The 14,846-nt window shown below is 37.9% G+C and overlaps 1 protein-coding gene across 5 annotated transcripts in view; it reads right to left on the bottom strand.

Moving 5' to 3' along the window:
- Positions 1 to 14,846, bottom strand: part of nrxn2b (neurexin 2b) — a 966,013-nt gene that overhangs the window by 525,699 nt on the left and 425,468 nt on the right. For all 5 annotated transcript variants that reach the window (XM_061710648.1, XM_061710646.1, XM_061710647.1 and 2 more), the window contains 2 exons: positions 4,603 to 5,041; positions 2,582 to 2,965 (listed from right to left, as the gene is read on the bottom strand). In XM_061710648.1, the coding sequence (XP_061566632.1) occupies positions 2,582 to 2,965; positions 4,603 to 5,041 (823 nt within the window). The remainder of the gene's footprint in view (positions 1 to 2,581; positions 2,966 to 4,602; positions 5,042 to 14,846) is intronic.

Raw genomic sequence — 14,846 nt, forward strand, 5'->3', positions numbered from 1 at the left:
TTTTAATATATATCGATATATTTTCAAACACGATATGGTACGAGACAATATCGTTTATATCGATTTAAAAAAAAAATAAATAAAAAATTACATTTTTTTTTTTTATGATTTTGATATAGCTTATTTTGTGACAAATTGACTTGAAGGTTTTATTTGAAATTTTCACAAATGTTTTGTTATTTGCACAACTGTCAACCTCGGTGGAAAATTCTGCCTGTTACTGTCTACATTGTATTAATTGCACAGTGTATTTTAATTTAATTGTTATACATTTTGATATTGCGCAGACCTCTGTTAACAAAGGAACCTGTGTGACATTTGGCACGAGGCTTTGTATTAAAACTGACTGTTTTTTTAAGGGTTTGCCTCAGAAAAAAATGAAGCTAACAGAGATGCTATGCTATAATGCTTTGGGGGAAACCCCAATTAAGACACAGAAAAAATATCGAGATATATATCGAGTATTGCCATTTAGCTAGAAAATATCGAGATATGACTTTTGGTCCATATCGCCCAGCCCTAATAATAATATATATATATATATATATATATATATATATATATATATATATATATATATATATATATATATATATATATATATATATATATATACATACACACACACACACACACACACACACACACACACACACACACACACACATACATTACATGCATTTATATTATATACACACACACATATATACACACACACACACTGATATATATACACAGACATACATTACATGCATTTCTGGCAAACGTAGCCACTAAAGCTGATTTTGAGCCTGACATGGGCCACTGGGAGCTTTAAATGTTAAGGTTTTAGTGTGTACAAACACTTGATGTTAAATGATGCAGAACAAATCCCTGCTGGAGGCCAGAACCACAGTAAAAGCAATGACATTTTCACACGCTGGAGGATCACATCTCTCCTTCTCGGGCAAACGATTTGCAAAAAAACTTTGAGGCCACAGTAGCTGGTCCCATAGGGATAGCCAAAGCATTCTAAGAATATTTATTATCAAATGCACACCTCCCCAAAACACCTTCCCCAACATCTTCTGTCCTTTTCCAGTCAATATCATTGATTCCCCTTACACCCTGTTAGTCTATGAACTCACTTTATTGACATAAAGAGGCAGTGTGGTTGGTTGCAGGCAAACTGTCTCTTTTCTGCAGTGACGACATGCAGCACTAGATGGCATTGTAGCATCACAGAAGCTACAACTGTCAGCTGGACACCCAAGGAGTGAGCTGTTAAATATCACCCTTCAAATAAAGAAACCCTGAGCCGTCTTGATTTGAATCCAATCTGTCTGTCTCTCATTACCCTCCTTGTCCCTCAAAAATCAGATATAGTCATGGCTGCCTCACCTTCTCAGATGTGCAAAGATTCATGGAGCAGTGGGGCCCGCAGCTATTGGGGATGACTCAGATGCACCGTTGTGCTAATTTACTAACTCACCCTGTAGTCCTGCGGCGTATGCAGCACCCTGGTTTGCGTGACTTGCACAGATGGCAGGAGTAAGCCCGGCTGCGCTGCCACATTGCCCCCCCGGCCTCGCAGCATCTAAGCCTTGATTCTCCCTTTCCAGCCACCAGACCTCATTGCAACTGAGCCTCAGGTGACATTTAGTTTACACAAAGCTCCCTGTGCAGCTTTTACTCCAACTGAAATATACAGCTGATTGATTGTCTCATCTTTTTTGAATGTGCATTGAATGTTTTTTTTTAACCTTTTAACATTAACAATTTAAAGTTTTCTCTTGCTTTAAGTTGTGAAATCTGTGACTCTCCTTTCCTATTTTTTTTTTATCAAATTTTTATTTTATTTTCCTTCTTTTTATTTTTTTTATCAAATTTTTATCTTATTTTCATTATTCTTTGTTTTGATCAAATTTTTATTTTATTTTCATTATTCTTTTTATTTTATTTTTCTTATAACATTTTTATTTTATTTTCTTTATTCTTTTTTTCTTTGATCAAATTTTTATTTTATTTCCTATTTATTATTTTTATGTATGGCTGCTTATGTGAGATCTTTTTTTCCCCATCTTAAGAAATTGTATAAGTTTTTTCATTTGGTCAATAAGCATGTGGTCATTTAATAAAAGACATCTTAATAAAACTAAACATTCATACCTGTTCAGAAACAGTTTTTAACTCTAACAAGAACTTGAAAAAAAAAAATTGTTACTTATTTTCCTTTCCTTTTCTGAATGAATGTGTATTTTTGTATAGATCGCTATTATTACTGCTTTGTATGTTGAAAGATTGTGATGTTGATGACGATAGATATTTATTATTATATTTAACATTACTTATTTAATTAATTAATTAAATACCCCCTTCTTTTACTTTATTTATACGTTATTCATTATTATTTATTTATGTATTTTGTTTATTTATTTATTTATTTATTTATTTATTTATTTATTTATGTGTATGATCTGATCCTACTCATACATAGCCCACCCTAGATGTATTTATTTCATTATTTTCACCATAAAAAGAAAAAAGAACTTGCCAGTTTGCTAATTAGACACCCTTTTTGCTTTAGCATCTCCCTCCTTACCTATCTCACAGTTGGTGCCCAGGTAGCCAGTACCAGTGCAATCGCATATGTACCGGTTCCAGCCCTCTTTGCACAGACCAGCGTTTCCACAGGGGGCGCTGCTGCATCGTTTCTGCAGCTCGCGGGTGCAGAAGCTGCTGACGCCCAGAGCACTCTGGATCTCTGCCAGGCGGCGGACGTCGCGGCTCTTGCCGTCGATGAAGAGGTCTCGGACGCAGCCGACGTAGCCGTAGTTGAGCAGCGCTGTCCAAACCTCTGGCGGCAAGATGAGCTCGGACTTAGACTCGGGCAGCCCACCCAAGAACATGTCACTATCCAGGTCCAGGATTTCACTGCCCTCCGGGGAGCTGAAGGGCAGGCTGCGGCTGTTGACGGAGATTGACCCTAAATGACAGTAACACAAAGAAGAAACGTAAGGACATATTGTACTATTAAAAATTGAGGTGCAAAATCTTTCTGGGATATTTCCAAATGGATACACTGGGCCAAATTAATATAGGGTGTAGCACAAGTTTATTTCTGTGTAAAACTGATCATGAATCCCCTTTTTGTTCATGAATATTCACAAAATATTTAAAGCCGTATGGTGGCTGGTTAAGCGGAGGTCAAGTGGGTGAACGAGGGAGAAGGCCAATAGATGGCTAATCTTGGGCAAACAAGTGAGGAAGAAGGATGCATAACAAAAGGGGTAATAGATGACAATAAACCATGTGTGCACGTGTGTGTGTCTAATATGTCTATAATGGGTTAAATGTAGGAGAAGGAAAGCAGAATGCAGGAGGGAGTGAGTGAAACAAAAGGCTCTCTCTCTTTCTGTGATTAACGACTCCATCTTAATTTTCTATTAAAAGCCAATTACAGCAGGAGCAGCAGTGAGATCATGTGTGCGCACACACACACACACACACACACACACACACACACACACACACACACACACACACACACACACACACACACACACACACACACACACACACACACACACACACACACACACACACACACACACACACACACACACACACACACACACACAGATCCATTCTCATTATAAGACACCATTAGGAGAAGGAATCATGTCCAAGGTGCTTCCACACCTACTGATCATTCATCAGACGCCAGTTATTTAAGCATCCAGATGCTCTTGTTGAGCAATTGAAGGAATGAAAAATATATCTACATTGAAAAATATATATAAAAATATATAATTGCATTGCCATTAGTATATTTAACGGTGACTTCCAACTTTCTAGAGGCCACAATCGACCAAGTTAGAATGAGTTCACTCATGTTTTTCTGGGACTGGCAAACCTATGATACTATCTATGTAATCATGAGCCAGTTAAGGGGTGGAATTTGCAGTCTTTGTGTATTCAGCCCCTCTCTACACCCACTTAATTCAGAAGAACAAGGAGGCGGGAACATAATCCAGCTGTTGACCCTGAACAGGTCACCAGTCCATCACTGACACACAGAGACAAATGAGGCAAACAACCACGTATGCTAAAGTCTCTTAAAGTAAAATAAATGGATTTACATGAATCAAATACTTAGAATTTCCTTGTCTACTCTAAGGCCACAATTGTGGGTCTAAAAGATATTGTGGCACTAATCATGTTTATCTAATTGTGCTTAAAATGTGTAAAGTTGTAAATCTAAGCGTCTCCTACTTGTTTATGCTGTGATGATTCATCTGTTTGTAAAATCTTGGTGCATTTTATCTAAATGAGCAACAAATACACATTTAAAATATATATATTTTTTAAATTAAAAAAAATAAGGAGGTACCCAGGTTGCACTCAAGGAGAGCTGGGATAGACTCCAGCTGGTCCCTGTGACCCTAAATAGGAATAATCAGGTATCTGCAATCAATGGATGGATGAACTGTGTAAAGAATACCCTTTTGAAAACATGCATGTCATCGAATGTTTCTACTATTATTCAGAAAAAATGTGTGCATTGTCAATTGTTGGCCAGTTGTTGGTGTCCATGTGGCAACAGTTTATAGCAACCCTCACCTTTCCTCCCTTCCCTCTGGAAATCCACATGGCACCATTCTCCATCATTGACCTTCTTGTTGCTGGCTCTCAGCTTTGTCTTGCCGGAGCCCATATCGATCAGCAGGTACAAATAACCATCCAGAAGTTCCATGGCAAAGTAATCAGTCTTCAGCTCCCTTCCAGGCTTCTGCTCTTTAGGACCTTGAGGACGACCATGGCTGAATAGCAACAAGCCACTGGGCTCCGTGGTACGAAAGTCGAAAGAGATCGATCCCGTCTTTTTGGTGTTCCACTTGGGCAGAGAGATATAGGAATCGGGGGTCTCGAAGGTTACGGGATCCAAAGCCGCGACGTCCTCACAGCGGAATACCAGGTCACCATTCAGCGTGATTTTAGGGTCACGCTCGATGGCCAGTCGGGAGAGCTCCAGCTTAAAATCATTGTTCTTGTAGACCACCTATGAAAAGATAACAGGAAATCAAGGGGTTAAACATTTAACATTTGTCTTTGAATTATGTCTTACTGTGGGTAAAAAAATACGCAACTGGGCTTCTATCTAAACCTGCTAATACATGGTAGTGTGGCTGGAGAGGAAACTCTATCAGCATGAGGGAATACTGTATTAAAATCTTACAGGAAATACACAATTTTTTTATTTATTTTTTCTTGAACAGCAGTTCAAAGTTAGTTGCAGAATCGCAGCTGCACGAGCCCCGAACAAGAAATTTAGGTCAGATAAATGCTCAGTTTACTGATGTTGAATTATTTGGTAAGAAAAATTCTTCACACTTTGAAATACTGAAACAGTGAAACACTGAGAGACCACTTGGGGCCAGTAAGTTGTCCAGGACATGCTTTAATTAATTTTAATGATGTCTGTGAGAGTGAGGTTTCTGTTGGTAGACAGTATGTTGCAGTGCTGGATGAACTGCTAACTTTCTCTCGTATCCCTACAGTCTACAAATTATTTGATGTTGTACATGAACAGTACTGTAAAAATCTTAATAAATATGCACATTAAACTGAAAACAAATAGATAAATAAGACTCCAAGGGGATACTAAATAACAGAATGATGTGAAAGTTGCCTGAAGTCTTGTTGCAAATGCCTCCAACAGCCTTTGATGCTCTATTGTTTGGGTTCAAAGTGTACAGCCATGCCTCACTGTATGAATTTATGATTTAGCTTTGGGCAAATTATTTTTTTCTTTCATAACTATACTTTTTTGTTATTTACATTTGTTATTTACTGAGCACTTGGCACATTTTTCGAGGCACCATCCTCGAGGTACAGCAAAATCGGAAGCCAGTACAAATTTCTATGTTTGTGTTGTTCTTTCTATTTGTGAGACTATTTAAGATGTCTCACACATGTATACATAAAAACTGACAGGCAATGGTGGGGGGGATTTTCTAATTTCCCCTCATTTTAGGAGTCAAGTGGTTGTAAGGAAGCTACCCTCTGCTCAGCAAGTTGCTGGCAACAAACATATTCTGGTCATGGCACCAGGATATTGGTTTAAAGGCCTAAATAACTTTTAAGCTGTCCAGAGTGGAGGTGTTTTTGTTCACTGTCTGTCAAAATATCTGTTTCCAAATCTCCTCAGATCTTACACACTTTTCCCACATGCAGGGGCGCTCCATCTCTCCCTCTCTCTCTTTATTTTTTCTGTCAACCATTACACCTACGCAGAGGTAGAGAATGCGTATAGAAAAGAGATGTGCATGATTATTGTCGAACTCAACCTTGATATTGGTACCCTCTGCATTTCAGTGTACTGCACATCTCATAATGTTGTCATTAGCAAAGATTATTCCTGGTAATTAGCCATGATAATGCTAAAACTGGCAACTAATAATGTGTGAACTTAAGGTGTCTGAACCCCCCTCCCTCCCCTCCCACAAGAAAGCACTGTTTAATTAAAAGGGACGGAAACTGTCAGGGGAAGGCTGATATATATTTCCTATTCTATTTAATTTCAAGTTTTCTTATTGTTATCTGTATTGCTTAGTCTCCACAAAAGGAAAGCTTTTTATAGATTATCATACTGTATGATGATGATTACCAAAAATGTTACCCTGAATCTTGTTTTGGATACAAACATATTTACTGCGACTTGATGGAGAAACTAAAAGAAAACCATGGGTGTCACCTTCAGTAATAATTAGAGGTGGGTGCAATTCATCGATGTGTCGATGCATCGCGATGCGTCACGTGACGATTTGGAATCGATTAATAAAAAAAAAAAATATATATATATTTTTTTGTTTTAAGTTATCCTATCCAGATTCCAGACTGAATAAGCTGCTGAATCATTTCATTTTCAAGAATGCACATTTCTTATTGTTCACTTGAAATATGGCAGATATGTTTACACTAAATAAATTTGATGGAAGTACATATCTTGTTTACTTGAATTAATGAACTCATTAAATCCAGGGCTTGACCGTTTTCAGTGTTTTCCGCCAATAGAGGGCGCTCTCATGCAAGTGCAGCTTTCCCTGGTCAAAGTTAAGTAAGTCAAGGAGCAAATGTTTACATAGTCATAAAATAAATTATTTTGTGTCTTTGAAAAATACATGTCAAATGTTCAAAAAACCTTGTTATTTACTTCATGAGTGTTGTTAGAGGAACTGAGTTAATTGATTGGCTATTTATTTACAAATGTAGCCACAGATGAAGACAAAATCAATCGTGGATGGAAAAAAGCATTAAAAATCACAATAATCGAAGAATCGTGGCACCAATAATCGAATCGAATGTACAATCGTTATAATCGAAGAATCGAAAAATCGAAGCTCCAATAATCGAAATCGAATCGAAAGGTACCTTTTGTTTACCCCTAGTAATAATGGAAACTCCAAATGATTCAGACAGCGTTCATAGTTTTTCATATGGCACATACCACATACCACCCTTGTTTGGTCAAACTGGGACACTTCGGATCATCTCTGAACGGTTTAGTGGGTGTCTTTCAATCCATGTTGATGCAATTGATTCAGCAAAGGCTAAACGTGTCGCATTAGCTGCTTTTAACATTGTGAATAGCAAATGTTTTCCAGCATGTTAGGTCTGCCACTGCACTGTGTTTACAGCAAAACAATAATAGCGTTAAAGGAAAAAGCCACCAGGGCCCCCCCAAAAAACAAGCAAAAAGGTGAAAATTGGTGCTTGTGAATTATTGCAGAGAAATCTGTTAGGCAGTAAGGGAGGCAGGGGAAGATGAAAAAATGACAAATGAGGGGATAACATAGGAAGAGAGAGATTAGTTTTTAAGTGCTGAAACTATAGAAGTTACTGAAAAATGAAAAGCTGTGTCTTTATGTGGTATGGACAATCTGCATTCAGCAAACAAAATCTCATACTCACATATTCATATAGCGCTCTTTTAATTCCTAAAACCTAACATTTACATGCACATTTCAAAGTATGCCATTTTCAATGGACACTGACAAGCTGAATGCCCCTTTACTTATGGTATAGCTGACGCACAGAGCACTAGAAAAGCCTCCCTAGAGGGTGAATCATTGATTTATAAAGCATTGAGATGCTTAGCAAATCCAAAACTTTGCTACAGTGAAAAAAAGAGAATAATTTCTTCTTCAAGGGTGTCATATAGCAACAACCCTTTAAAGCTTGCAATGATGGACAGACAATCCACCTATCAAATCTATGAAGTCTTACATACTTACCTGCTCAATATTCATTGTATTTGACTAATAATGCGTCGCAGAAGGGGCGTTTGAGATGCTTTGTTAGCACTGAAATATTGCATTGACCGGTGTTGCATGTATGATATTAATGCATCAGAAAAAGCAAAATGGTAACTTGTACCATGGCAACCTGCCAGTTACAAAGTCTTGACTTGTCCAAAGTGGGTGTGAATCAGTGTGATGGATGGCTACAGCGGATTTACTAGAGCTACCGAAGTGACACTAGAAAAGATCCGTAAATTAATAGATAGACCATCAATGTGGAGTTGGGAGGGCAGAGAAGAAGAAAAAAGTTAAGACCAATGAGGGCAAGGAACAGGGCAAATGTTTTCAACCCAGTGTATGGTGTCAGGTCGAAGAAATCCATTTTTAATTTGGCCATCGAGAGGTCAATGCTGGTGTACCAATATTGTAACGATGGACTTAATTACACAAAACTGCCCATAAGAAAGGGGAAGATGAGACGAAGCAGGAGAGGGAGTGACAAATAGAGAAAAGTGATGAGAGAGGCAGGATGGGTGACAAGGACAAGCAGGGGGAGAGAGACTGATGGAGAGGGAAGCGAGAAATGTGTGATAGCAAGGTCAGTGACTGGGAGAGTAATAGAGTGGTGGAGGTTTCATCTGAGGGAGAGATGGTGACACACTGAAGAAAAGGAGAGTCTGTGGAAACAAGTATGAGGGGCAGAGGTAAAGAAACACCTGATTTCACGCTCCACCTCCCTGACTGGACGACTAGAAATCACATATACGTCATGCAGTATATGAAGAGAGAATGTGGGTGACTTTGAACATAGATGGAGACACAGACATTCACAAAGCAAATAAATACTTCACAGGGTTCAATGTCTCTTCTGGTGCCTTTTTTACTCTCCTTCTGCTGTGCTCATCCTTTGGATTTCTGCTGCCTAGGGAGGGCTAGCCAAGCGTATCAAAGGCATTTGACCACGGTGGCAGCATGAAAGCCCTGCCCCAGACCATAACAACACTGATAATCCACGCTGTGCCACAGAACTAGCAAAGGATGAAATGCACTGCTGTCTCCCCCAACCGACCACTCACTTTCCTATTTGCTTTCAGTGACTACAGTGTTATTCTGCTGAGTCCTTTCAACTTAGATCATGAAGTCATTAGAGCTTGACAGCACCTGAACTTTTGAGGCCATAAAACTCAAACATTAGAAAACCATCTCAGCTCAAGTCTTCAGTTTGATTGCAAGCCAATATTTGTCGGACTTGTTAACACACAATCAAAAGCTAGCAAAGTTCTTATAAAGCATTAACAAAAAAACAAAAAAAAAGTATATATATATATATATATATACATATATATACACACACACTTTTTTTTTGCACACACACACACTATATACTGTACAATGGCAAGAAAAAAAGGAATCATTTTAAAATGAACTGGGAATCTGCATTAATCTACCATAAAATGTGATCTGTTCATCATCATAGTCACAGTAATAAACACAATGTTCTTAAGCAGATAATACACTAACAATTGTAATGTCTCATGTATTTTGTTAAACCTACCCATTAAACACTCACATGACTGGAGGAAAAAGTAAAGGAAGCTATAGACTAATTAACAATTAATGAAATGAATTAATGAGTCCAATAAACTAAATTAGTTTGGAGGTGTACTTGAGGGACTTTGATTCATAAAAGACAGCAGTGCATTTAACACTTAGGCCTTCAGTAATGTCCAACTTAGTTAATAAATACCTTTCATTATGCCAACATTTATTACACCAGGATTGGAGAGTAGTTAGAAACACACTTAAGCACTATTAGGCATTGCATCACAGTTGTGTACAAAATGGGCTATATTATCCAGTCCATTTGAAAAATCAACAAACCTACATCAGCAATTAAAACATATCTTGTCAAAACATACTGTCAAAACCTAAAAATAAAAGGGTTTTTAAAATTATCTTTAAAAAAAAAAAAAAGCTTCAATCAATGATGAGAAAACTGGCTTATACGGTTCTGGCCTGTTGTTTCTGGTACATCTGAGTTATGAATGAATGAAGGAATTGTCTTTATTACGGTCTTGTACAAGTTTTTTACAAAACAAAATGAAAAAGTAAAATAAACATTGCTCTTGTGATCAGCTTAAATATGAAACATTAGCATTACTCCGTGGAAACAAACAATGCATACAGACAAAAAATAAATAAGACAAAAAATAAAATTGACGTTTCACATTCTAGAATGTTTTGGATAATATACTTTATAGTGGGTGTGTCCGAAATTGCATACTTCCACCCTAATGAGATTTTTTAGTGCTCCGAAACATTAGAACGTACTCAATAGTGTGCACTATCCATACTCATTCCGGAGAATTTTTTTAGTGTGGATTGATGGACACTAGTCGAGCAGAAACTTCCCACAATGCAATGCAGCGGCGTTTGGTTGCTAAGTGATACGTATATCTCATAAGTATAATCAAAGATACTCTATACAGAAGATAGCGCATTACCGTTACTGCCAATGGTATGAAATGGTATCCACTTCCTGTCTCCTAAGTGGCCGTGGTCGCCCACCCAGTACAAGATCATCGGATCAGTCTAATATTTTCTTTCCCTTCCAAAAAGACTTCAATAATAACAATAACAGTATTATTAAGCAAATAAGCAAGTTTTATTTTAGTTTTAAACTTCATTTTATCCGATGGGAAAACGACTGACAGTTCCGCAGTGACCGACAACTGACCAGAGCTATGAGAGCCAAATCTCGCGAGAGTGCGTTGCTCAGACAGAGACAGGTCTCAAACAAAGTTCATTTTCTCCTAATTTGTCGGTCTGAAAATTGCCATTTTAGTGTCAGAATGTTCAGAAGGTATGTGGCTTTTGAAAAATGGGTCCCATATTTACTTAGGTTACTATGGGGCGAAGGAATTGATAATAATCTGTGCTCACGTTCACTTTTCCCATAGGACTCAATAGACTCAGGACCTGCTGTTAGTCTCCTAAAGGGGCGTGGCAGTGGGGAAACCCACGTGACACAGATACAGGAAACACAACCGTAGTGGGCTGTCTCGTTTATAGAACGTCTCTGGTATAATATTAAGTATAATAATATTATTATATCATATTAATATTATAATATTAGTATTTAATAATATTATATAATGTCATCTTGTTTCGGCCAGAATAAACGGGAAAGAGCGGAGCGGAGTGCTGCTACCGCTGCTGTGACAGGTTACCATGGTAACAACCCCCCCTCCCTACGGCAGGAAGTGCCATGTGCGCTCTTAATAGTACGTCTGAATTAATGTACACTACTGATATTTACTCAAAAGTGTGACGAATTTAAGTATATTTTTAGTATATACTTTTTAGTATGGCATTTCGGACGCACCGACTGTTTTATATTTATTTACAATATTTTCTTAAACTTGAAGATAGAACTGCACATTTTTAGGTCTTTGTCACAACTATTCCATATTTCTATTGCCTTAATGGATGTACATCTCTTCGCAGTGTTTCTCAATCCTGGTCCTCGTGGGCCCATGTCCTGCATGTTTTAGATGTTTCCCTGCTTCAGCACACCGTGATAAAAGTACCTGTGTCATCAACAGAGCTGTGCAGACCTTGGTGACAAGCTAATTAGGACTATTAATTATAATCAGGTGTGTTGGTGCAGGGAAACATCTAAAACATGCAGGACAGGGGCCCACGAGGACCAGGATTGAGAAACACAGAATTAAGGCAAGAGAAATATGGAATAGTTGTGACAACGTTATATGTTATAAAAAAATAAATAAATGAATAATCTTTCCAAAAAGTTTTATTAAATGAATCCACAAAGAATATGCAAGCTCTAACAAGATTGTAGGCCTACAATAAATTGCAAAATCGCAGTTTGATAACAGAAAGAATCAAGGCGGCCAAACTTTGGCGACATGGACACAATAAACAATAAACAAGTCTCTTTGTGAAAACTTGTTCATGTCAAAACTTTCACGGCTTTCTGCGACCTGCTGCTCTGAGTTCAACCACACAGCTGCGACAACGCGACACATTATTTACTGACAGCGCAGAAGGGTAAGATTTTTTTGCTCCATTTTCAGTATATTTGTCATATTAGTTTGTTATTACGGATTTGATATGAACAAAATTCATTATAAAAACATATTAAACGTGTATTTGCACTCACCAAAACGGCCGTGTCCCCGAGAACTCTATTGATCTTTATCGCAGTGCCGCAGCTCAAACCAGCAGGTAGCGATATCCAATCACAGGCCGAGTAGCAAAAGGGCCTTACTGACACAACTCGTGATCTGATTGGCTATCGCAACTGTCAATCAACTGCATTTGCCCGTTCACTACAGCCCGCACCGTTGATTCTGAAGGCAGATTTCAAACAGCCTGGCAACACATGATAGCTGAATTCTGATTGGATAAAAGCTCTAACCTAAAAACAACAGCACTGGAAGGAGCAGAATATGACATGAAGAGAATATGAATACTTTTATATATTTAGGGAAAGTAAATAAAAAAAATAAATGAATCTTTATCATAAGTATGATCATGATTTCTGCTTATGTTAGGCCAGCAGAGAAGGCCTTGCTGGCCCTGACCACTGAAAGACTGACACTTTAAATGTATTGTTCCTAAGAACCATCTACTGATGTGAACCATGTCTAAAAAAAAATGTATCTCTGAAGACCAGTTCAGGATTCATTAATCTGCATAAAACTTTGGAGGGATACAAAGTCATCTCAGAGTGTTTAGGCAGTTAAGCTTACAGGCAGTTTAGTACTCTTACTATTTTTCCTAGAAGTGGTTATCCAGCCAAGATGACTCTCAAGGTACGATGCAGAATCTTCAAGGAGGTAAAGAAGAACTCACAAATAAGACTTAAAGGCTTGACTGGAACTAAACAGCTCTGTTCATGAGTCTACCACAGGAAAGTCACTGAACAGGCTGTGTCAATTTGCAAAACACCGCAGGGGAAGCTGCTGCTTAACCAAAAAGGCATCACTGCGCACCTCAAGTTTGATGGAGCACTTTGACAATCTCCTATTTTACTGGGGAAATGTTTTGTGCACTGGTGAAATAAAATTGAACTGTTTTGGGGATATTCATCACAAAATAGGCTCAGCAACATGAAAACACCATCGTGAAGTGTGATGTGGTGGAGGAGGCATCATGATTCAGGCTTGCTTTGTTACTTCAAAGCTTGACCCACATGGTATCATCAACGTAAAATTAATTCTTAAGTTTGCCAAAATATCCTAGAGTATAATATCAGGGGTGACTGTCAACCCGGTAGAGTTGAGTAGAAGTTGGCTGATACAACAGGACAAAGCATCTTCACTATAAGTTATAGCCTCTACTTGGCTTCAGAAAAACATATCCACTTTTTTCATCTTTTCACTGCTGCCATTTGACCTACTGGTGACACCAAGCGTTCACTTCCTTTTACAGCATGTAAAAGCTTCAATAAAGACATGATGAATTAAAATAGTTTGTGATTAAACACGTTAAGCACATTGAGTTTGTCTATTATTGTGATAAATAGAAAAATAGTGTTGTTTTTCTTCATTCCATTACAATCCACCACTTTGTTGCTGAGATTGATATAAGATAAGAATGTATTGATTTCACAAGGGTAAATGTGTGTTACCAAAGCTAAAGAACAAAAAAAAAAGAGTAATCAAAAAAAGGTAATGAAATAATTTAACATGATGGATAAAAAAATAAAATACAATAATATATACAATGGTAGCTGGTATTTATGTACAAGCATACACAATATGCATTATGGATGGAGGGTTGTGGAGATATGCAGATAAATGATGTCCTACTATAAATAGGACAGACATATATATACACACATATAAACACAAACATATACCGATATTCATATAGATAGATACTTTATTAATCCTGAGGGAAATTATCCCTCTCTCTCTACACACACATATATATATATATATATATATATAGATATATATATATATATATATATATATATACATACACACACACATACATATATGTATATATAAGCGCACATATATAAATGTTTACTCATATTGATGACGATGGAGGTAAAGTGACCCAGTAACTTGTGGTGGGATGTGGCTTCCTCCTTTCCTCCTGAAGTCTATGACCATTTCCTTTGTCTTGCTGGCGCTAATTTGCAGGACATTAATCTCACACAAGCTGACAAAATTATTGATGACCGCCTGCTTGTTTCTGTCTGATACGCAGCTAATGATGTCGGTATCATCTGAGAACTTTTGAAAGCGGCAATGGTCAGAGTTGTACCTTAACTCTGAACAGTACAGGTTAAACAGGAAAGGTGAGAGAACGGTGCCCTGCGGCGCCCCCGTGTGACACACTACCACATCAGACACAGTCATGGAGCCTGACATACGGTGGACTGTTGGCCCGCGGCAGTGAGTAGCTCGGCTAATACATGCCGAGTACTTGAATTAGGACACATTATCTGGCACTAAAAGCTTGATCTCAAGAGCTTCAGTTGGGATCGACTACAGCCTGGCTAAGGTGTATATGTGGCTTTTAAAA

Source organism: Cololabis saira, chromosome 20 (genome assembly GCF_033807715.1).
Source record: "Cololabis saira isolate AMF1-May2022 chromosome 20, fColSai1.1, whole genome shotgun sequence".
Classification (NCBI taxonomy): domain Eukaryota; kingdom Metazoa; phylum Chordata; class Actinopteri; order Beloniformes; family Belonidae; genus Cololabis; species Cololabis saira.